Below are 25,874 nucleotides of genomic sequence, written 5' to 3' on the forward strand. Positions count from 1 at the left end.
ATGACAAATTTCTTTAAGGAATAAATATATTGAGAAGCAGTAGTTAGTATCCCTAGTTCCCTAAACAGACCTCTGCAGGATGTTCTTGAGTTCACACCATATATAACCCTTATTGCACGTTTCTGTGCCCGGAAAACTTTAGCTTGGTTTGATGAATTACCCCAAAAATTTACAGTGCACACAAAGGCATTTAAGCAGTCATTCTTCCCATACTCCATATGCTACAGGAATGGGAAGAAACTCTAACGCATGGTACAATGCTATGTATCCTCTTTTGTGCACTTCACAGTGGTTTTCAGAGTATGTATATAGATAAATCTGTAAGTGGCCTTAAAAATGTAGCAGATGTGGGAGCAGAAGTATAAATACATCTCTCAATCATTCTTCTGAGAAGAGTCTGACAACATATTACTTCCTCCCACATACATCTCACAGAATGACCACAGCAAAAAAATGCAAGAAATTAGAGCTACTACAGAGGCTTACCAACAGTCACTCTTCCCACGTGCGATTTGTGAGTGGAACAGGGAAGAGAGCCTCTGTTAGTGGTAAAGAAGTACCCTCCACCATACCTCATCAGGTGGAATGCAGGGTATGGATGTACAAATAGTTAGATGTAATTCACTTGAAACAGGTCACTTTTGAGCAAAAAGTAAACAGCTGTTTTTGAATTTTTCATCAGAGTTTCTCACTCTCTGCAGGTCTGGAGGTTAGAATAGTCCCGAGGTATTCCTGCCTGTTGTATGAGGCAACTAAAAGGAGTTTAACACAATTTGGCCTTTATGTGACGGTTCCCTGTAGGGTTTGACCTCCATTCTTCAAAATTTTCCCGAAGAGCGAGCCAATTGGGGAAGGGCGCCTTACAAGGTGCATTGTGTCCATCGTGCATTGAGATATTTAGCCCACTTTCTCATTGTCGCATTGCACTCCTGCCCACTCTTCATCTCTTGGGGGAGGACACCTCCTTGGGTGCAATTTCCACCATGCACTATGCAGTGCCGAATTCTGTGTCGATGAAGACCATGGACTTTTTTGCACCTGATATCCAGCACGGTAGCCAGTCCGCTGTGGTGGGGCCGCCATGTACCCTGTTGGTTGTACTCCCTGACCACACACGGATCGCTCTGCTGATGCCTGCGCCGTTAACCCTCCACGTATGCCAAGGGGCAGATGTCCATCCCCCTGGGGCATTGGGACTTCCGTCAATGGCCATCCTGCCAGTTGGCCTTTGCTGCGGCTGGGTGGCATCCGTGGGTAGGTCCCCTGGTCAGAGTGGGTGGCATCAGGGCAGATGACACGCGATGAAATGTAGCCCATCATCTCTTGCTGGTGGTGAAACACCAGCAGTTTCTAAGCAATCACAAACTCAATTAAATGCACAGAAGTATGACCCCAAATAATTCCCCTCCTTGGCCACACCATGGGAGGAATGTCAAGCTAAGGATGGCAGATGGGCCCCGGTACCTTGTATGTTCGAGAGATGATGGGGAATCATTCATGACGATGAAGCCTCGGTTTTTGTTGAGCATTTAGAGGACAAGTTTGGGGAGGTGGAGGGCTTGTCCAAAATGAGATCTGGGTCAGTCTTGATCAAAACAGCATCCTCTGCCCAGTCACGGGTGTTACTCACTTGTGACAAGCTGGGGGATGTTTCAGTAATCGCCATGCCCCATAAGAGCTTAAATATGGTCCAGGGTATCATATTTCAGAGAGACCTTCTTCTGCAGTCTGACAATGAGCTGTGCGCCAATTTAGAGCAGCAAGGTGTACATTACGTCCGGCGTATCCACCGGGGTCCGAAAGGTAATCACGTTGCCACCGGTGCCTTCATCTTGACCTTCTCGGGCAATGTATCATCCTCAAAGGCCAAGGTGATGGTCTACCTACTCCGGGATCAACACCCCCCCCCCCCCCCCCCCCCCAAACCATTGGGGACATCCGTACCCACTTCTAAGTCAGAGAAGCGTAAGTCTTCTTCAGATTCTCTCGCTAGGAAGGGGTCCCTTGGGTCACTCCCTTCCCAGGTTTCTTCTAGTGGGAAAGACGACACCAACCAGTGGCCGAAGAGCCCAAAAGCAGCTGGTCATACGGCTTCACACGCATCCTCAGTCCCGGAGACTGAGCCAGTGAAGTCCTCCAAGCCAGGGAAACCCAAGGAGCAGCGAGAGTAATCCAACAAGAAAACCCCTAAGACCAAGAAAATTGTGGTGGCACCCACACCACTGCTACCTATCAGCTCTGCGGCTGAGGGTGGGGTGGAGATTTTGGCATCCGCTGAGGACCTAGACCTTGCCAGAAACAATGGGTATAGCCTGCTCAGGCAATAAATCGGTGGCAGCAGGTGACTCTGAAGCGTAAACTACCTCATTGAATGTTCCATGCCTTCCCAGTCTCACGATGTCATCCTCCAGTGGAATTGCGGCGGTTTTTTCCACCGCCTGGCTGAGCTACGGCAACTGTTAAGCTTTACACCTGCTATCTGCATTGCCCTCCAGGAAAACTGGTTCCCAGCAATGCAGACCCCTGCCCTCCAAGCTGTAAGGGATATTACAGGAACAATGGCGACTATAATTGAGTGTCAGGCAGAGTTTGTGTTTATGTCCTAAACTCGGTCTGTAATGAACATGTGCCCCTTCAAACCGCTCTTGAAGCAGTGGCTGTCAGAATGACGACGACACAAGAAATAACTGTCTGCAATGTATATCTTCCTCCAGATGGTGCAGTACCCCTGAATGAATTAGCTGCACTGATTGATCAACTCCCTAAACCTTTCCTACTTCTGGGAGATTTTAATGCCCATAATCCCTTGTGGGGTGGTATCATGCTTACTGTCCGAGGCAGAGATGTCGAAACTTTACTGACGTAATTCGCCCTCTGCCTCTTAAATACTGGGGCCGCCACACATTTCAGTGTGGCTCATGGTAGTTACTTGGCCACTGATTTATCAATTTGCAGCCCAGGACTTCTCCCATCGATCCACTGGAGAGCACGTGACAACCTGTGTGGTAATGACCACTTCCCTATCTTCCTGTCACTGCCCCAGTGTCAGGCCCATGGACGCCTGCCCAGATGGCCTTTGACAAGGCGGACTGGGGAACTTTCACCTCTGGTGTCACCACTGAATCTCCTCCATACGGTAACATCGATGTGATGGTTGATCATGTGACTAGCACAGTTGTTTGTGCGGCAAAAAACGCGATCCCTCGCTCTTTAGGGTGCCCAAGGCGTAAGGCAGACCCTTGGTGGTCGCCAGAAGTCGCTGAAGCAATTAAGGAGTGTCGGTGAGCTCTACAGCGGCAGAAGCGGCACCCTTCCTTGGAGCACCTCATAGCTTTTAAACAGCTCTGTGCCCGTGTTCGCTACCTTATCAAACAACGGAAGAAGGAGTGTTGGGAGAGATATGTCTCCACCATTGGGTGTCACACGTCACCTTCCCAAGTCTGTGCAAAGATCAAACATCTTTTAGGGTGCCAGGCCCCAACAGCTGTCCCCGGTGCTACCATAAATGGCGAGTTGTGTACCGACGCTAACGTGATTGCTGAGCACTTTGCTCGAGCCTCTGCGTCGGAGAATTGCTGCCCAGCCTTTTGCACACTCAAACAGCAGTTGGAAGTGAATGTCCTCTCATTCACTACACGGTGCAGTGAATCCTATAATGCCCCATTTACAGAGTGGGAGCTCCTCAGTGCCCTTGGACATAGCCCCAATACAGCTCCTGGGCCTGATCGCATCCACAGCCAGATGATTAAGCATCTCTCATCTGACCACAAGTGACATCTTCTCGTCCTCTTCAACCAGTTCTGGTGCGATGGCATCTTTCCCTCACAGTGGCGGGAGAGCACCATCATTCCGGTGCTGAAACCCGGTAAAAACCTGCTTGACGTGGATAGCTATCGGCCCATCAGCCTCACCAATGTTCTTTGTAAGCTGCTGGAATGTATTGTATGTAGGTGGTTGGGTTAGGTCCTGGAGTCACATGGCTTGCTGGCTCCATGTCAGGGCAGCTTCTGCCAGGGTTGCTCTACCATTGATAATCTTGTGTCCATCAAGTCTGCCATCTGAACAGCCTTTTCTAGATGGCAACACCTGATTGCTGTCTTTTTTGACTTATATAAAGCATACGACACAACTTGGCGACATCATATGCTTGCCACATTGTATGAGTGGTGTCTCCGGGGACAACTCCCAATTTTTATCCAGAACTTCCTGTCGCTCCGTACTTTCCATGTCCAAGTTGGTGACTAGCAGAGTTCCATCTATATTCAGGAAAATGGAGTCCTGCAGGGCTCTGTATTGAGTGTCCCTCTATTTTTAGTGGCCATTAATGGTCTAGCAGCGGCTGTTGGGCCCTCTGTCTCACCTTCTCTGTATGCAGATGACTTCTGCATTTCATACTGCTGCTCCAGTACTGTTGTTGCTCAGCAGCACTTCCAGGGAGCCATACACAAGACGCAGTCATGGGCTCTAGCCCACGGCTTCCAGTTTTCAGCTGCAAAGTCACACGTCATGTCGGCGTCATACTGTTCGTCCGGAACCCACACTTTATCTTAATGATGATCCACTCACTGTAGTGGAGACATATCAATTCGTAGGACTTGTTTTCGATGCTTGATTGACTTGGCTTCCTCATCTTCATCAGCTTAAGCAGAAATGCTGGCAGCACCTCAATGCCCTCCTTGCTTGAGCAATGCAAATTGGGGTGCAGATCGCTGTGCACTGCTGAAGCTCTGCAGAACCCTTGTCCAATCTCGAATTGACTATGGGAGTGTGGTTTATGGCTCGGCAGCGCCCTCAGCATTGCATTCACTCGACCCTGTACACCACTGTGGGGTTTGATTAGTGACAGGAACTTTTAGGACGAGTCTGGTGACCAGCGTACTGGTGGAGGCTGGTGTCCCTCCACTGCAGATCAGACATGCGCACCCCCTGTGGATCCGGGGTAAGAATAGGCCCGAGGTATTCCTGCCTGTCGTAAGAGGCGACTAAAAGGAGTCCCTTCCCCTCAAGTGGGTAGTTCGCGCCTGCGTCTGGAGATGGACGGTTCAACGACTTACTGTGGTGTGCGTACTGTAAGACCTTCGGTACACACACCATCAGATTATTTGACTTGTCGCTCTAACGAAGTAGGCGAGTGTCAGCAATATGTCTCGTGGTCTTATCGTGGCATATTTATCTTCTGCCGTTAGGTCAGACGATAGAAATGCCACTTGCTCGCTTAGAGTAGCAGATTGACGGTGACCAACTTTAAACAGAACTTGATTAATTTTCACACACATTTATTAAAATAATAAAAAGCATAGGCATTACGTAACTGGATTCTGGATGCTGTTTACAATTGACAATCTGAAGTTCCTTTGGTCTTGGTATGTTAATCTTATTCTCACATATCTCTATACTTGACAAAGTGTCTATTAATTTATCTTCAGGGCTATGTACGTGAATATGATAATCTTATTAGGTGCAGACTGAAACTTGACTATAGACTGGTACAGACTAATGTAGACTGGTACAGACAGGTGCAGATAAATGCAGACTAATGCAGACTGACTAATCGGAGGTCTGTACACTCGTTATAATATCTCGCGCATTCTGGTATCACTGTGTGAGTGTGATCCGTGAGGAAAAAAGGTACTACGTTAGCAGCAATCTCATTATTGGCTGTGTTACATATTAATACGCGGGTCGGTGGAAGCAGAATTTGGTCCGTCTCTAAAGCAGCGATATCTCGTAGTGTGGAGACGGACGAGTACTGTGCCTGCGCTGTTGTGCTTAGCGGGGCACGCTCTAGTGGGAAAGTTGTGTACCCGCTGACTACGCGGAACTATGTACACAACACTTACATTTGTGGTCATTTTGGTTTTTTGCTTATTCTAGTTTCTTCCTTTCTTTGTTTCCTTTCTTTGTCCTTCTCCCACTCCCACTGTCTTCCTTACTTTTTACCTTGCCTTCTTCTCCTTGCCTTCTTGTCTACTCTATGGTCTCCGCCTCAGCGTTTGAGACAGTCTGTCCTCTCTCTCTCTCTCTCTCTCTCTCTCTCTCTCTCTCTCTCTCTCTCTCTCTCCCCCTTTTTTTCCCTATTCTTCTTTCCTCCCTGTGCGTGCCTGAAGGCCGATCCATGCGTTCGCACGCGTAGCCGGTGACGAGGTAAAGCGTAATTCCCTGCCCTGCGTAGACAAGTAGGGCCCGTGCGTACCCCCTGGTAAAGCCCAGGCCTGGGGAGGGCTGATTGCCCGAGATGACACCTTCCGACCATGCCGATTGGTCCCTCCATCTGTTTCTCGGGAGGTGTGACCTGAGGTGTAAACATTCTCCTAAGGCGGGAGCGCCCTCTGAGAGGGTCCCCACAAGGAAGGAGCGCGCCATCGGAGATGCTGGCAATCATGGGGGATTGATCAGCAATGGATTTCTCTTCTTCTTCTCCTCCTCCTCCTCCTCCTCCTCCTCCTCTCTGGACTTCCGCCCAAAAACGGAAACTTGACCAGCCACCAGTGACAAAAGTACTTCCGCCTGCCCCAAAGTTCCTCGTAGTTTCTAGATCTGAGGACAGAAAGGATTTTTCGTCTGTCAACCCTTTCGTTATTCAGAAGGTCGTAGATGCCATAGCTGGACCTGCCAAGTCTTGTACCAGGATGCGTAACGGTACCTTGTTGTTGGAAACTGAGAGCGCCTTTCGGGCCACACTCCTGTACACGTTCCCTGTCCGGGTGGAGGCTCACCGCACTTTGAATTCGTCGTGTTGTGTGGCATCTACTAGATCATTCGATGGATTGACTGACGAGGAGATTCAGTCTTTCCTCGCTGATCAGGGCATGACGGCTGTCCATAGGGTCATTAAAAAGGTCGACAATGACCTTGTACCAACCCAGACACTTTTCTTGACCTTTGCTAGTGTTCAGCTGCCGTCGCGCATCAAAGCGGGCTAAGAGGTTATTTCTGTTCGCACGTATGTCCCGACACCTACGCACTGCTACCAGTGTCAGCGTTTTAACCACACCCGCCAGTCTTGTTCTAATGCAGCTAAATGTGTCACTTGTGGCAGGGATGCCCATGAGTGTGACTGTCCACCTCCGTCTCCTCGTTGCGTGAACTGTCAGGGTGACCATGCAGCATCCTCCCGCGACTGTCCCATCTACAAGGATGAACGCTGTATACAGGAAATTCGGGTCAAAGAGAAAGTGTCCACCTTGGCTGCTCGAAAGTTTTTTGCTAGTAGGAAGCCCACGCTGCTCCCAGCGGGGAAATACAGTACTGTCCTTGCCTCTCCTCGGCCTACCAGGGAGGTATCAATGCAGACATGTGATATGACCTTTAGCGCTACAGTCGTCCATTCGGCCAGTGCTAAGATCGCCCAGTCAACATCCGCTCTTCCTCCTGTCACTCCTAAGACACAAACACTTTCATCAGCTTCTGCCAAGACTAAGACCCAGAAGTCAGATGCACGGGCCTTCAAGTATGAACTGTCCTGTGAAGACTTCTTTTGTACCCCGAACGCCCATCCATCGACCAGTACTTCGACTAAACGACCTTCCAAGAAGGTTCATAGAAAGAAAAGTTCTTCTTCTCCGCCACGGCGCGTTTCTTCTCCTGCGCCACCTAGTGGTTGCCGCCCCAGGCCGTCTTCCGTTTCGCCTGGCCGTACTGCTGGTAATCGAACAACTGGTCGTTCACGGGACAAAGTAGCTCCCCCTCCCGGCCATCTTAACATGGTGGCCGACAAACCAATTGAAAAAATGGACGATGACTGTCCGCCTACTGATAGCGGCAGCAGTGCTCGCTCAAATCCAGGCCCTCAGCGGCCTTCGAGGTGACCCCTTCTTGCTTCTCCTTTTTCTTCTCATGATGGCACTTCTTCATTGGAATATTCGCGGCATTCGCTCCAACCGAGAGGACTTAAAGTTGCTGCTACACTCGCACTGTCCGCTCGTAGTAGCTCTCCAGGAAACGAAGCTATGCCCATGCGATCGTATTGACTTGGCACACTATACCTCTGTGCGTTTTGACCTACCCCCTGTGGCAGACATTCCGGCTCATGGAGGGGTTATGTTGCTGGTCTGGGATGATATCGACTACTATCCCATCTCATTGCACACCGGTCTGCAGGCAAATGCCGTCCGAATTACTCTCCCCACTTTCACATTTTCCATTTGTACTGTTTACACTCCATTGTTGTCTGCCGTTACTAGGGCAGACATGATGCACATTACTGTTCAGCTACCTGCACCATTTTTGTTGACTAGAGACTTCAATGCCCACCATCCCCTTTGGGGCTCTCCAGCATCCTGCCTGAGAGGCTCCCTGTTAGCAGACCTTTTCAACCACATCAATCTTGTCTGCCTCAATACTGGCGCCCTACTTTTCTTTCAGACACAACGCACTCCTATTCCCATTTACACCTCTCTATATGTACTACCAAACTTGCACATCGGTTTGAGTGGTACGCACTTTCTGATACGTATTCGAGCGACCACTTCCCTTGTGTTATCCATCTCCTGCATCATACCCCATCTCCATGCTCAACTAGTTGGAACATCTCCAAAGCAGACTGGGGCTCTTCTCTTCCAGTGCGACATTTCAGGATGAAAACTTCGCAAGCTGCGATAGTCAGGTCACACAACTCGTGGAAATTATTCTCAGTGCTGCTGAATATTCCAACCCTCATACTACTTCTTCTCCACGTCGCGTACTGGTCCCCTGGTGGACCGCAGATGTAGAGAGGCTATACGTGCTCGTCGACGTGCTTTACCCACCTTTAAACGCTACCCTACGATGGCGAATTGTCTTAATTATAAACGATTACGTGCGCAGTGTTGTCGCATTATTAAAGAAAGCAAGAAAGCCAGCTAGGCTGCTTTCACAAGCTCCTTCAGCAGTTTTACTCCTTCTTCTGTTGTCTGGGGTAGCCTGCGCCGGCTATCTGGTACTAAGGTCCACTCACCAGTTTCTGGCTTGACGGTCGCGAATGACATCCTTGTGGCCCCTGAGGATGTCTCCAATGCCTTCAGCCGATTTTTCGCAGAGGTTTCGAGCTCCGCTCATTACCACCCTGCCTTCCTACCCCGAAAACTGGCAGAGGATGCAAGGCCACCTAACTTCCGCTTCTCGAATCATGAAAGTTATAATGCCTCATTCACCATGTGGGAACTTCGAAAGTGCACTTGCCCGGTAACGGTCCTCCGCTCTGGGGCCTGATTCTATTCATATTCAGATGCTGAAGAACCTTTCTCCTGCGGGTAAAGGTTTTCTTCTTCATACTTATAATCGCATCTGGATTGAGGTTCATGTTCCCACATGCTGGCGCGAATCTATTGTTGTGCTGATTCCTAAGCCGGGGAAGGACAAGCACTTGGCTTCCAGTTATCGACCCATTTCCCTTACCAGCTGTGTCTGTAAGGTGATGGAACGAATGGTTAACTCTTGTTTGGTTTGGCTGCTCGAATCTCGACGCCTACTTACCAATGTACAATGTGGATTTCATAGGTGCCGCTTTGCTGTTGACCATCTGGTTACCTTGTCGACCGTCATTATTAATAACTTCTTGAGGAAGCGCCAGACAGTGGCTGTGTTCTTAGATTTGGAGAAGGCTTACGACACCTGTTGGAGGGCGGGTATTCTCCGCACCATGCATAGATGGGGCCTTCGTGGTCACCTCCCTCTTTTTATTCGTGCATTTTTAATGGATCAAAAGTTCAGGGTATGTGTGGGTCCTGTCCTGTCTGCCGCCTTTTGCCAGGAGAATGGGGTGCCACAGGGCTCAGGTTTGAGTGTCGCTCTCATCGCCGTAGCGATCAATCCAATAATGGATTGCCTCCCAGCTGATGTATGAGGCTCCATTTTCGTAGACGACTTTACCATCTACTGCAGCACGCAGCATACATGTTTCCTGGAGCACTATCTTCAGCATTGTCTTGACCGTCTTTACTCCTGGAGTGTCGCCAATTGCTTCCGTTTTTCTGCCGAGAAGACTGTCTGTCTTAACTTCTGGGGCTACAAAGAGTTTCTCCCACCATCCTTACATCTCGGTCGTGTTGCTCTCCCATTTGTGGAGACAACAAAATTTTTAGGTCTTACATTTGACAGGAAACTTAGCTGGTCTCAACATGTGTTATATTTGGCTGCCCGTTGTACCCGTACCCTAACTGTCCTCCGTGTTCTCAGCGGTACATCGTGGGGAGTGGATCGAACCGTCCTACTTCGCCTCTATCGGTCGATCGTCCTCTCAAAGCTGGATTATAGGAGCTTTGTATACTCCTCTGCACGGCCGTCCATCTTACGCCGCCTCAACTCTATACAACATTGGGGGTTACGTCTTGTGATCGGAGCGTTCTATACTAGTCCCGTCGAGAGTCTTCATGCTGAAGCCGGTGAATTGCCACTAACCTACTGGCGCGATATACTGCTTTGTCGGTATGCCTGTTGGCTATTGTCAATGCCCGACCACCCGTCTTATCATTCCTTTTTTGACGACTCCTCGACCGTCAATACGGGTTGTATGTAACTGCCCTGCTACCCCCTGGAGTTCGCTTTTGTCGCCTCCTTCAGCAACTTGATTTTCCACTCCCTGCAACCTTTAGAGTGGGCGAGAGCCAAACGCCACCTTGGCTCCAGGCTCAGGTTCGCGTTCACCTTGACCTCAGCTCGCTCCCAAAGGAGGTTACCCCAGCTTCGGTATACCGCTCGCGGTTTGTTGAACTTAATATGATGTTCATTTATACAGATGGCTCTCAGACCAATGACGGTGTCGGGTGTTCTTTTATTGTCGGGGCACACAGTTTCAAATACTGGCTGCATGGCTATTGTTCAGTCTCCACAGCTGAGCTATTTGCCCTCTTTCAGGCTGTTCTTTACATCCGCCGCCACCGACATTCTGCTTATGTCCTCTGCTCTGATTCCCTGAGCGCCATCCAGAGCCTCAGTGATCCGTATCCGGTTCACCCTTTCGTGCATCGGATCCAATGCTCTCTTCAGCAGCTGGCAGACGACGGTTCTCCGGTTACCGTCATGTGGGTTACGGTTACTGGCCATGTCGGTATCCCTGGGAACGAAGCTGCAGATGCTGCGGCCAAGGCTGCGGTCCTCCAGCCTCGGACAGCGCATTTTCTCGCTGTGGCATGCCGATTGGTCTACACTTACTGAAAACAAGCTTCGGGCCTTGGAACCTCTCCCCACGGCTTGGACTACTGCTTCACGCCCTTCTCGGCGGGAGGAGGTCGTTTTGGCCCGGTTACGGATTGGACACTGCCAGTTCAGCCACCGCCATCTGCCGACGGCTGCACAGGCGCCGTTCTGCCCATGTGGGCAATTGCTGTCAGTACGCCACATTTTAATGTCCTGTCCGAATTTTAATACACTGCGCATTGCTCTTGGCCTGCCATTTACTGTGGATGAAATTTTTGCGGATGACCCAGGAGCAGCTGCTCGCATTCTTCGTTTTATCCACTTGACAAACCTGTCCAAGGACGTTTGATTATGCTGTTTTCTTTTAATCCCTTGCCTGTTAATGTGCCTTTTATAGTGTTGTCCTTTTTAGTTGCTGGTTTAACATTGTGTCTCACAGTGCATTCATAATTTAGTCTGGGCGCTAATGACTACTGTAGTTGTGCACAAAAAAAAAAAAAAAAAAAAAAAAAAAAACCATCTCCTTTTCCCGCCCGCGGCTGTCCATTTCCTGCATCGGCGGCCCAGATCGGGGCTAACAATTGCGGTTCACATGCGTTCTCTTCTATCCGAACTGCAGTCATTCTCTTTACCACCTCTACTTGCAGTCCGTTCATGTATGCCTCCATGGTGTACACCTCGGCCGCAGCTTCGTCTGGACCTTTTGCATGGCCCTAAGGACTCTGGTAACCCCACCGCTCTCCGCTGTCACTTCTCTCTATTCTTGACGTGTTCCTGGGCTCTGAAGTGGTTTACACCAACAGCTCAATGGCTGTTGGTCACGTAGGCTTTGCATATGTTCATGGAGGACATGTTGACCAGCACTCTTTGCCAGATGGCTGCAGTGTTTTCACTGCAGAGCCAGCGGCCATATCTTGTGCTCTTGAGTACATCTGCTCTTGCCCTGGCGAGTCATTTCTCCTGTGTACTGACTCATTGAGCATTCTACAAACTATTGACCAGTGCTACCCTTGCCACCCCCTGGTAGTGTCCATTCAGGAGTCCATCTATGCCCTGGAACAGTCCCACCGTTCCGTGGTGTTTGTGTGGACCCCAGGACATGTCGGAATCCCTGGCAATGAACATGCCGACAGGCGACGCGGAAACCGCTTCTGGAGATAGGATCTCCGAAGCTGACCTGTGTTCTTTCTTACACCGCAGGGTTTTCCGGCTGTGGGAGACAGAATGGCGTAACAGCACGCACAACAAGCTGTGTGTCATTAAGGAGACTATGAATGTGAGGAAGTCTTCCATGCAGGCCTCTTGTAGGGAATCAGTTGTCCTCTGCCAGCTCCACATTGGCCAAACGTGGCTAACGCATGGTTACCTACTCCATCATGAGGACCCACCTCAGTGTCGCTGTGACTCCCAAATCACAGTCGTCGACCTCTTGCTGGACTGCCCACTTTTAGCTGCTCTGCGGCAGGCTTTTAACTTTCCCAGCACCATGCCTTGGGTATTGGGCAACAATGCCTCCACAGCAGCTTTAGTTTTACGTTTGATTCGTGAGAGTGGGTTTTATACTACTATGTAGGTTTTAGCGCATGTCCTTTGTCCCTTTGTGTCCTCCACCCAAATGCTTTTAGTTTGGTGGTTTTAATGTGTTGCAGAGTGGCTGGCTTACCCTTTTTATTCCTGTAGTTGGCCAGCCACTGTAATCTGCTTTCATGTTCCACTTCCTTCTGTTTCTAGCGTCTCTCTCTTGTTTTCTTGTCCTCTTTTCTTCCCTTTAGTATTTGTTGCCTTCCCTTTGTTCTTGTGGCATTTCCTTTCTTTCAATTTTGTGTTATATGTTTTGTCCATTTTATTCTCACCCTTGTGGCATTGTTTTATTAGGAACAAGGGATTGATGACCTTGTAGTTTGGTCCCTTCTCTCTCTTTAAACCAACCAATCAATCAGAGTTTTTCATCTATGATTGTTACTTAATTGAACAATGGAAAATCCAGTATGGAATGTAACAATATTATGAAAAGGAAAGTTGCTACTCATCGAGTAGCGAGATGCTGAGTCGCAGATAGGCAAAACAGAAAGACTGTCACAAGTGAGCCAATAAGGCCTTCGTCAGAAATAGACGTTTGTCAGAAATAGACGTTCCTTTCCTTTTCATTATATTACTTCATTGAAGTGTTTTCTGGTTCTTTAAATATTGACGACAACAAGAAAACACCAATTTCACATTATGATGCACTAAATGTCATCAAAATCATTGAAGCAATATTTTAAGACTGATATATCGCTCACCAGAATTAAAAAAGCTCCTCACTTAGCACAATAACAGGTGAATGCGCCCTGGGCAGAGGGAAGTGATGTAAAAAAGAGAACTAACTTTTTGCCTTGTCTGGTGGTTTAAGACATTTAAATCAAAACATTTTGACATATTCACACCTTTTTACTTGTTAGTGTTAGTACCTATGTTATGTTATATAATGCACCATGTCAAGTAAAGTAACGTGATACAAGATATCATATTGTATGATATGATATGTCATCATGTCATCCAACATGGCATTTGTCATGTTGTGCAGTATGAAACAGTATCATACTCTGGGATACTTCCTCTAACAGATGCACCTCGCCCCCTCCCCCCTCCCAGATACTTCCTATTGCAGATGCATCCCACTCTCTAAAACCACGTAAATTTGTGTCTGTTTTTCTTACTTCCCTCGCCATACATGTAATAGGGAGTGGGTCTGGAGAGCCCAATGTACTTCAGAAGAAGAGTTAACTCAAAAGAAAGTGCTAATATGTCAATATGTTTTGATTTAAATGCGTTGAAGCTGCCATATAAGTGGAAAAGCTAGTTTCCTTCTGTTACGTCCTTAACTCTACCCAGGACATGTTTGTCTTTCTCTGTGCTATGATAGGAGGATGTTTCATTCTGGTTCCCAACTTTCACTCTGTCATAATTTTGACATTTGACTGCCGTAGCTTGGCAACTGATACAGATTTTTGTTGACTCAGCTGACAGCTGATCTGGTATATGTCTTTTTATTGTCTTTCAAACCATGTGGCTTATATGGTGGCAATGGATAAAACCTTCAAGAAAGAACAGGGTGTCCGTTAATTAGATGTATTTGTGTACCTTCCTCCAAAACTTGAACTTATTTGCACAAGTTTGAAACATAGAAGTGCCGCGTGAAAAAAACCTCGCAAAAACATGGTTTTTGCACATAAAATTCGAATAAAGCTAGATTTTTAAAAGCAAATTTTCAATTTTATTGTTAGAATGCATTTTTGATCTATTCGATTCACTATAAACTGTTTCTGCACATTCAGTTTATGCAAGAATGAATTTTACTTACTACACTACTGGCCATTAAAATTGCTACACCAAGAAGAAATGCAGATGATAAACGGGTATTCATTGGACAAATACATTGTACTAGAACTGACATGTGATACATTTTCACGCAATTTGGGTGCATAGGTCCTGAGAAATCAGTACCCAGAACAACCACCTCTGGCCGTAATAACGGCCTTGCTACTCCTGGGCATTGAGTCAAACAGAACTTGGATGGCGTGTACAGGTACAGCTGCCCATGTAGCTTCAACACGATACCACAGTTCATCAAGAGTATTGACTGGAGTATTGTGATGAGCCAGTTGCTCAGCCACCATTGACCAGACATTTTCAATTGGTGAGAGGTCTGGAGAATGTGCTGGCCAGGGCAGCAGTCTAACATTTTCTGTATCCAGAAAGGTCCGTTCAGGACCTGCAACATGCGGCCGTGCATTATCGTGCTGAAATGTAGGGTTTCGCAGGGATCGAATGAAGGGTAGAGCCACGTGTAGTAACACATCAGAAATGTAACATCGACTGTTCAAAGTGCCGTCAATGCGAACAAGAGGTGACCGAGACGTGTAACCAATGGCACCCCATGCCATCACGCCGGGTAGTATGCTAGTATGGCGACGACGAATACACACTTCCAATGTGCATTCACCGCGATGTCGCCAAACGTGGATGAGACCATCATGATGCTGTAAACAGAACCTGGATTCATCCAAAGAAATGATGTCTTGCAATTCGTGCACCCAGGTTCGTCATTGAGTACACCATCGCAGGCGCTCCTGTCTGTGATGCAGCATCAAGGGTAACCACAGCTTGCTGATAGTCCATGCTGCTGCAAATGTCGACGAACTGTTTGTGCAGATGGTTGTCGTCTTGCAAACGTCCCGATCTGTTGCCTCAGGGATTGAGATGTGACTGCACGATCCTTACAACCATACGGATAAGATGCCTGTCATCTCGACTGCTAGTGAAACGAGGTCGTTGGGATCCAGAGCGGCGTTCCGTATTACCCTCCAGAATCCATCGATTCCATATTCTGCTAACAGTTGTTGGATCTCGACCAATGCTAGCAGCAATGTCACGATACGATAAACCACAATCACGATGGGGTATAATCCGACTTTTATCAAAGTCGGAAACGTGATGGTACGCATTTCTCCTCCTTACACGAGGCATCACAACAATGTTTCACCAGGCAATGCCGGTGAACTGCTGTTTGTGTTTGAGAAATTCGTTGGAAACTTTCCTCATGTCAGCGTGTTGTAGGTGTCGCCAGCGGCGCCAACCTTGTGTGAATGCTCTGAAAAACTAATCATTTGCATATCACAGCATGTTCTTCCTGTCGGTTAAATTTCGCGTCTGTAGCACATCATTTTCGTGGTGTAGCAATTTTAATGGCCAGTAGTGTACATTTAGCTCGACTTGAAATGATCATATCTCAACAATGAATAAAGATACAAAAATATTTGTTTCATATTTATTCATTTATATACCTTTGTACAAAGTTTAAACCACATAAAATTCAAACAAAGCAAGATTTTTCAATAGGTTAAAGCTTATATTAGACAAAAGTCCAATACATCAGTGGATGAAATTTGAACCATCAGTCTCACTCTGGTCTGGAGTTATTTAAGGGTGACGCCTTTTGCACGTAAAATCCAAACTGTGCACATATAGATGGTCCCATTAGCAGAGTATTAATTTCAACTCAGTTCAAATCTTTTGTAAAAGGAATTTATCGAGTCATACAATATGCCCTGTGGGCCAGCTCCAGTTCATTGCTCAAACCCTTGCTAAATACTGTATACTGTAACATAGTTATAAGACAAATGTTCAATTGACTATACAAGTGGCCACTGATCTGGGCTAAATCAAAAGCATTTACCCCATGTTCCTAGCTTAAATAGGAGCCGAGTGCTAAGACCTCCCTAACAACAGTTCTATGCGTGACCTTTTCTGACATATTTGTTACAACACTTCTGCACTGTAACAATTTGGAGTTCAGATGTTGAAATTTGGTTATGTTGTGGATGATGATGTTTTCATTTCTAAAGCATCAGTTCTTTTTTGCTATATAAAATATTCACTGAATTCTACCTGTTGTGATGAACAAAGGTACTTGGGTATGACATCATAATTATCTTTGAAATTTTTGAGAGACTGCCAACAACATGAGTTCCATGTACATTGTACCTACCACAATTTGACCTCTGCTTACTTAAAAGTTCTTCTGAAATGTGAGTTGTGTAAGGAAAGGCACCAAATTTGGCACATAATCACCTGCTCTTGACAAATCACCTGCTGCACCTGAAACCATGTGTCAGACTATCAGTATTTGATAGATATGGGGAAGGGGGGAGGTGCACCATGTACTTGCACAGTTGATGTCCTGAATGCATTAATGGTATCTAAATTGGGAACTCTCCCAAGGAGTGTGTGCCTGCCTTCTTTGGGGCACTAGAACACAGGGCAATACCCTCCACTCCAGGGTGCCAGCTGTGGAGAGAGCCCCTACTTAGCCTGTGCCATCCTACTTAGTGTGTGCCATCAGGGAGGATAATCCATAGTAAAATGAATTAAACAGTCTGAAACCAGAGGGTTTGAGGCCTTAACAGTCCTGTTGGCTATGCAGTGTAATTATGATGCTGACTATTACAAGCCTGTTGCATCTTCATCCTAGGCTATAGCATGGGAGAAGGGAGAGCACTGTTAGAATGCAGGGTGGTATTACCCACCATATTTAGTTTTTACCAGAATGTTTGGCAGTACCTCTTTAGGCAGTACCTCTTTAACCAACATTCATCATAGAACATACTGAGGACAGCTTTGGAAATGATACAGAATACCTCTGTCCTAATAAGAGCAACAGCCTCTGCTCAGTTGTAAACTTTGCTTCTTTGTACTTTTCTAGTTACTGAAGGCTCCTACAGATGACTTAAAATGGCCCAATGTAACTTGACTCTATAATTGGATATGAAATATCATACCTCCCTGAAATAGTGTTGGCTACAGTTTTTCCACCTTATCCAGAGAGATGCAAAAGACAACAGATCAGATGCAAGAGTATCCTTCCTAGCAATTGAAAGGACCACACTCTCATAGAAAGTAAGAATTAGGTCTGCTGCTGTTATGCCATGTCTTATGCACCGCATTTGTTTTGGAATGTGTGTTAATTTGCATGTTTGTGTACTTGTTGCATTTTTTAGATATGTGCATATCTGTTTAGTTTCACTGCTCATACTTCTTTGAGAATGCGTATGTTGCTATAGTTTATCTTTGACAGTTTCCAAATGCTATACATATTCAGTTTTGAATGTTAGAAATTCTCTCTCTCTGTCTCTCAAGCCAGTGTGTGTATTATATAGATAACATTAATATACATTTGTTATCTATGATCTATTTAGGTGCAGCAGGTACCGAAGCAAGAGTGTAGGGCCCGAGCTAGGGTGAGTTTAAAAATTGTGAACAATCTACTTGTAAATTGTGGCAATCTACTTGTAAATTGTGGCAATAGTGGTGGTGGTGGTGGTGGTGGTGATTGTTGTTGTCATAGTGGTTGTATTATTATTATTATTATTATTATTATTATTATTAGTAGTAGTAGTAGTAGTAGTAGTAGTAGCAGCAGCAGCAGCAGCACTGTAGTTTTCCCCAAGATTTTTTGCACAGCGCTATTAAATAGTGCAAGTTACAGAGAAATATGTTTCAACATAGTAGAATTGTTGTTGTATTACAACATTATTCTAATTAGTTACCATACCCACATGGCTATTATTGTACACTGTCCCACTTGCGCTTAACTCTCAAATCACTCACTCCAGTTCACTCATTACTTGTGTCCTGTGCTTGACTATCTTCAGCAGTCTATTATACATTTGAAGGTAACTGAAACCACAATAAATATCCTGAGCAGAAAATTCCATATACGAGGATACATCATTTACACAATATACATTTCATCTGCATAGGTACTCTTTTACAACAAAAATATTCTTTTTGCCAAAATGTTGCTGTCTTAATAGATGGTTGAGGTTAAGTAATTTTTTAATTTATTTCTAAATGTATATCATTCTGTACTTTTTATTCTGTGTGGTAGTTTTTTTGTAGAGAATGTATCCATCATTTACTGGATTCCTTTCACTTAATTTCACTCTACAGTAACTATTTTATTGCACAATTCTGGATCCATCTTTATAAAAGTGCCCATCATATGGATTTATCTGAAACAATTGAATTTGTAAAAATTAAGTTTCTCATGGTTTTTATAACATTAGTTAAGTATTCAGAAATCTGTAGTACAATGTTTGGCAAAGGTTTGTGTGTCAGTAAAAAGGACATAAACACTGCACTCAAAGGTTATAATATTTTTGTTGTTTAATTACTAAATTGTAAGATGTTTATTTCAACCCTGAGCATGTTGGAACTGCAATCCACAGAGAAATATGTTATTAGTTTCAGTATAAAAATGTGATAGACTTTTACAGGTTATCCTATGGAAGCATTCTGAATATTGCTTAAATTACAGTATATAACCAAATAAATTTAAACTGTGCTAGTTGTGCTTTAAAAACTGATTTTAAATTGAATGTAGGGGCATATGTGGATTCTGACCATAATTTATTGGTTATGAACAGCAGATTAAAATTGAAGAAATTGCAAAAATAAAGAGATTTCAGAGGGAAAATTAGGCAATGATTGACAGAGGAAATAAATACAATGGAAGGTGAATTGGTAGCTTTGAGAAATTAAATATTGAATGCAGCAGAGAAATGAATAGTTAAAAAGGCAAGGGCTTATGTAACATAGAAGATATTAGATTTACCTAACAAAAAGAATATGTAAAAATGTGGTAAATGAATCATTCAGAAGGAATACAAAATCTAAAAAAAAGAGATTGACCACAAGTGCAAAATGACTAAGTGGGTTTGGCTGAAGGACAAATGCAAAGCTACGGAAGCATATATGACTAGGCGAAAGATATATGCACCTAGAGGAAACAAGTGGAGAAAAGAGAAGCAACTGTATGAATAGCAAGAGATCAGGTGGCAGGGCAGTACAAAGCAAAGTAGGGAAAACAGAGATGTGGAAGGTATGCATAGAGGTGCTATACAAGGGAAATGAACTTGAAGGCAATATTATAGAAAGGGAAGAGGAAGTAGATTAAGATTAGTTGGGAGGTGTGAGACTGTGAGAAGACTTTGACTAAGCACTGAAAGACCTTAGTCAAAACAAGGTATCTGAGGTAGAGGACATTCCATCAGAACTATTGAGATCCTTGAGAGAGTTGGCCATTCTGAAACTGTTCCATCTGGTGCACAAGACGTATGAGACAGTCAAAATACCTATATACATCTAGAAGAATGCAGTAATTCCAATTCCAAAGGACACAGGAAAGCTGCCTTTTTCCAGGTCACAATGTGACGAAGCAAGCTGGGATATTTTTACTTCCCCTCACGTTTCACCATCTGTCTCCTTCAAATTCATTTTTAAAATTTTAACAAATTACCATTAACATACGTGAATATAATCTGCATTTCCCTAAAAGAGAAAGGTTGGAGCTTAGTTTTAAAGAATATAGCACCAGATCTAATTTTGTGCTCAGTTTTATGTATGTAATTGATTTTCTAATTTATTATGACTATTCCTCGTTAATATCTTTTGTTATAGGGTGAAGTCAGTAATTGTTTCTTTACTTAAATTCTATTGTTGTTATTAAATTTTATTGTTGACATATAAACAAACATAAATTCTGCAATAATTATAAACATTTGGAAGATTAAACACTGGGATTCTTAAAGGATCTATTTGGCTCTATTCGGAAACATGTTAGCAAAACCAGCCCTTGATTAATTCCAAAGTAATTTCCAGTTTTGTCAAAAGTATTGTTTGCGTAACTCTATATGTCAATTTCATCATTTAATCAAATAATTCGGCCTAAACATTGTAGTAGAAGAAACTGTTAAAAGGAACGAATTTTTTGATGTATTCATTTAATTTCATGAGTTAAGTTTTAATTGTAATTTCTGTAAATTTAACTTCGAACAATGTGTAGTTTCAGTGCCTATTGTTGTTATGATATATAAGGGCCCGATTTTTGGTCACGAGACAGTCAGTCCATGGCCGAGTTTCAGACGATGAACCTGTATTGGTTAGAATGTCAACAATGCATCAATTTAACAGTGGAATAAGTGTTACACCAATAAGACGTGCCTTAAACCAATGGCAGTGTCTGCTCCATATGTAACTTTCTATTCTTCAAGAAATGTGAACTTTGTGGTTAGGTTTTTACTGCTCGTAGATGTTCAGTAGTAAACTATTGTAGCAGTATGTGGAGGTTTGCCTGCACACTATTAATGAGGCTTCTCGAAAGTTAAACAATAGTGCAGTGGTCATATAACTGTGTATTATTATGGGGTTGTGAACAGTGAAATTAAAGTACTGTGAAACGCAACTGTGCACCTGTTGGCTATGTTATTTACAGTAGTCAGTGTCAGAATCCACAGCCCATTTTTCAGCCAGTGTAGCAATGCAGTACGTTGGCACTGAGGACAATCAACAAAGAAATAAAGAAGGCGAACAGCTACAACCACCTATGTCATATGCACCATTCCTGTCCAATCTGTTTCCTGCACCAACCACTGTCACTACTTGGTCCTCTTTTGGAAAAATCCTTACATAAAGACTCAAAGTCCTCTATCACCTGACTTACCTCTACATTTGGTTTGAAAATGCTGGTAACCTGGTACACTTCCTCTAAACTTTCCTGTATTTGAGCCCTACATCTCGCCCATAGCTGCAGCAGCAGTAGCAGCAGCATTCCTAGGCTTTCTGACATTGGTTGAAGAGTAGTGCACATTCTTCTCCTAGTCTTGCATGAGGCTCTTTTTCACTTAACTCTGGCAGGGGTAGATAAACATTTCTAGTGTTGATAATGATATTATCAAACTGTGTTCTCTTTCTCCCTGTCTCCTTAACAACGGCCCGTTCCCAGCCATCCTTCTCCCCACTATCTCCCTTGATCTTGATAAGTTCCTCCTGTGCTTCTTTCAACTGCGCCTGAAGGGCACAGATTTTCCTTTCCTGTTCCTCAATCAAAATGTCCCAGTTCCAGGATAGAAGAGCCTCTTCTGTTTTCCCACTGAACCCCTCCCAGTGAAAATATTTCCTATGATATTTGCAACAAATCCCCTCCTCACTGCACTATAACAGCTCCCACACATGGAACATTTTGAAAGAAGAATAAAATTTGACTTCAAAGAATGTGTAAAGTTTGTCAAGGACATGAGATTTGCTGATTTGAAGATATAATGACAGAAGAATGAATTAGTAGTTCCTTTGTATTTAGAGGATTTGTAGTAGTAAGACTGTTTGGTTAGGTTTTTAAGTATTTACAACTCAGAAAATTTAGGTCTAGATCATGTCTGTTTAACTAACAAGACAATTTTTTGTGAGTTTAATAGATTTATGTGCACTTATGCAGCTAACCAACAAACACATTGATTAGAACAACTTGGACTATTTGAGCAAACAGTAAACGATTTGCCACATTATTCTACATGTAAAGGTGTCTGAACTTGCATGTAAGGTAAAGGAAAGAAACAAGTTTATAGATCCTCTTCCGCATCTTCCCAGAGAAGAATGCGCTTCAGAAGATAAAGTAAGGCAAACTTTAGTCACACTTACAGAACAAGCACACGTCAAGAAAACTTCTCATTGAGAATAAGCTTGGCCATATGCAACATAAGAACTGTTAATGGCAATTATGAGGGCCTTTTTTTTCGACCTCTGGTAGGCTATAAATAACAGACAAGTTCATAGAAAGCAATTATTCTATTACCAGAAGTTTTGTACACTTATGGTTACTTCTCAACATAACCAGCGGAAAGATTGAGACATTTGTCGTACCTGTGGACAATCTATGCAATACCCTCTTCAAAAAATGTTGCTGCCAGTGATTTCAAATGAGCATTGATGTTGTTTTGAAGATCTTCATTGGTTTGAAAGTGCTGCTCTGCTAGCCACATCTTCAGTTCAGGGAAAAGATGAAAGTCGCTGTGTGCCAGGTCAGGACTGAACGGTGGATGATCGAAAATTCCCATTGAAATTGTTCACAGAGCCGTTGGGTTGTTCCAGTAGTGTGTGGACGAGTGTTGTCATGGATCAACACAATCCCTGAAGTCATCATTCCTCTTTGTTTGTTTTGAATGGTTCTCCCCAAACATTATAAAGTTTCACAATAAGCAGCTGCATTGATAGTGGTTCTGGGCTGCATAAACCCTACAAGCAACACACCTTTTTGGCCCCCAAAACATGGCAGCCATAACCTTTCTGTTGTTGAATGTTTGTTTGAATGTTTTTTTGGTGAATTTGGGTGCATCCATCGTTGTGATTGTTGTTTTGTTTCTAGCATGTCATATTGGATCAAAGTGTCATCCCCAGTAACAATTGATTTCAGAAAGTTCTCTCCTTCATCGTGATAACGGTAAAGGAAATTCAATGCTGGCGCCATTTCATAACTTTTGTGGGCGTCCATCAACGATCACAAAGTTTTTTGTAGCCTAAATGTTCAGTAATGATAGTGTGTACAACAGATCTTGAAACTACCGGAATTTCCATAGACAAAGCAGTTATGGTGAACCTACGATTTTCTCTAACCATTCTGTCAACTTGTTCAACAAGAGCGGCTGTAACGACCCCCTTCATCATGCACGTCATTTCAGCCATCTTCAAACTTTCGGCACCATTCATGCACAACACTATCAGTCATAAAGTTATCACCATACACTCGGGTCATTCTCCGATGAAATTCTGCTGCACTATTCCCTTCTGCTTGCAGAAACCGAATTACACTTCGTAATTCACACTTGGTGAGAGCAACAATGACAGCAGCCGTGTTTACATGGCTGTACTGCAACACGGTCTGATGCCTTGAGGTCGACAGTGGCGGAGTGTGTACTGTGAAAGTAGTGCAGTAGCCTACAGTGCATGTCCACTTTCTGCTGCTCGTGTAGGTTCTATACTAAGTGATTGAGGGTAGGAAAACAAAACGGCCCTCGTATATTACACAGGTCCATACAAACTAATCAGAACTACTCATGAAGGGAGCTATGTGTTAGCCTATCCTAGAATCAACAAAATAAAGGAACTATATTTTCATCATGATCTTAAGAAATATGTACAGTAATGATTAATCTTGCTTATCTTTTACTAATGTTTGTAAATACATGAGTAACTGGTTTTATATTAGTTAAATTAATTAAATTAATTACTAATTAATTTAACATGTGATTCTTGGAGGAAATATTAGAATTATATTTATGTGTGGAATCCTTGTGGACTGGGACAAGTTTATGTCAGCAATGCCATTTGTAGTTGAACACTTTTTGCATTCAATAACTTTGATGATTAGTACATAGGTTAAGCAATCTTTACCACAGTACTTGCACTCGTCAGGTGGACTGAATACTGGGCATCACACTGTCTTTGTCTCACAGTGCATGATTCAAATGTGTGTATGTAATTAATTGTTAGTAGAGGCAAGGAAAACTATGTCTCTGAGCACTACCTGTTAATTCACTTCGAGTCCTAGGCTCAGACTTAAACCCTAGATCATGACACCTAGTGTTCTAATGCAAAACTTCAGAAAATCTGTGTTCCTTATGTCAACTGCATGAATGTCATGCCAAGGAGATCAGTCCTTATTGTATTAATTTACTAAACTATTCCAGAAAACTATTAGTCTATATCAAGATGCTTAATAAACATCCCCTGTTCGTTTAGCAATGGTTTCGTGATTACTATTTTTGTTATGTCAACTGTTTGAACTCCGAAGTGGAGTGAGTGAAGTCATATACCAGCTCTGGTGCAATCATTGCACAGCTATTTATATTGGCATCACTACCAACCATGTGTCCACCAGCATGAATGGCCACCACCAAACTGTGGTCAAGAGCAAAGTAGACGACCTGTTGGCACAACATGCAGCTGAATACAATGTGTTTGATTTCAATGGCTGCTTGACAACCCAGGTAATCTCAACCCTCACCTCCACCACCAGCTTTTCTGAATTACACAGATGGGAGTTATCCTTACAACTCATTCTATGCTCCCAAAATCATCCCATCCTCAACCTAAGGTAACCTACTGTCCCTACACCTTCTCACAATTTGCTCCTTCCCCCTTAATAGCACCTCCTTCCTTTTTTAATATTCCTTCACTGTCTTTGTGTGGCACCCTCTGCCAATGTACCCACCCATCCTGCCTCATCCCTTCTCCTCTCCTCCCCCGCCGCTCGCCGCCCCACCTACCGCTCGCCGCCCCACCTTCCGCTCGCCCCCCCCCACCTTCCGCTCGCCCCCACCCACCTTCCGCTCGCCCCCCCACCTTCCGCTCGCCGCCCCACCTTCCGCTCGCCCGCCCACCTTCCGCTCGCCCCCTCCCACATTCCGCTCGCCCCCTCCCACATTCCGCTCGCCCCCTCCCACATTCCGCTCGCCCCCCCCACATTCCGCTCGGCCTCCCCCCCACATTCCGCTCGGCCCCCCCCCCAACATTCCGCTCGGCCCCCCCCCCACATTCCGCTCGCCCCCCCCCCCACATTCCGCTGCTCCCCCCCCCCCCACATTCCGCTGCCCCCCCCCACATTCCACTGCCCCCCCCCCTGCAATTCCGCTGCCCCCCCCACACCCGCTGCCCCACCCCCCACATTCCACTGCCCCCCACCCCTTCCACTGCCCCCCCCCCCCACATTCTGCTGCCCCCCCACATCCTGCTGCCCCTCCCCCCCCCCCACATTCCGCTCCCCCTCCCACATTCCGCTGCCCCCCCCCCCCCACATTCTGCTGCCCCCCCCATTCCGCTGCCCGCCCCCCCCCCCCACATTCCGCTGGCCCCCCACATTCCGCTGGCCCCCCCACATTCCGCTGGCCCCCCCCCACCTTCCGCTGGCCCCCCCACCTTCCGCTGGCCCCCCCACCTTCCGCTGGCCCCCCCACCTTCCGCTGGCCCCCCCACCTTCCGCTGGCCCCCCCACCTTCCGCTGGCCCCCCCACCTTCCGCTGGCCCCCCCCCCCCCCACCCCACCTTCCGCTGGCCCCCCCACCTTCCGCTGGCCCCCCCAACCCCGCCACCACTCTCGCCCGCCCCACCATCACACTTTGCCTCCCCACCACTCCCCCCTTCTGCTCACCCCGCCTTCCGTTCGCCTGCCTTCCCCTAACCCCACCTGACAGTCTTTAGTACCTGCAAGCCCTGCCCGACACCACTCTTCTCTCCCCCATCTCCACTTTTCAGGAGGAGTTGGACAACATATTACTTCCCCCCCCCCCCCCCCCCCCGCCCTCCCCCCTCTCCTTATGTACATCTCGTGTATTGACAACAAGGAGATAATTTGAGCAATTATAGACAATAGTGAGGCTTAACAACAA

The 25,874-nt window shown here is 45.4% G+C and overlaps 1 protein-coding gene across 1 annotated transcript in view; it reads left to right on the top strand.

The window, feature by feature from the left end:
- The window catches only part of LOC126260271 (eukaryotic translation initiation factor 5B-like), a 561,696-nt gene that overhangs the window by 194,491 nt on the left and 341,331 nt on the right, over positions 1-25,874 (top strand). The window contains exon 5 of the mRNA XM_049957597.1: positions 17,853-17,894. Coding sequence (XP_049813554.1) covers positions 17,853-17,894 — 42 coding nt within the window. The remainder of the gene's footprint in view (positions 1-17,852; positions 17,895-25,874) is intronic.

The sequence above is a fragment of the Schistocerca nitens genome, chromosome 5, assembly GCF_023898315.1.
Source record: "Schistocerca nitens isolate TAMUIC-IGC-003100 chromosome 5, iqSchNite1.1, whole genome shotgun sequence".
Taxonomy (NCBI): Eukaryota; Metazoa; Arthropoda; class Insecta; order Orthoptera; family Acrididae; genus Schistocerca; species Schistocerca nitens.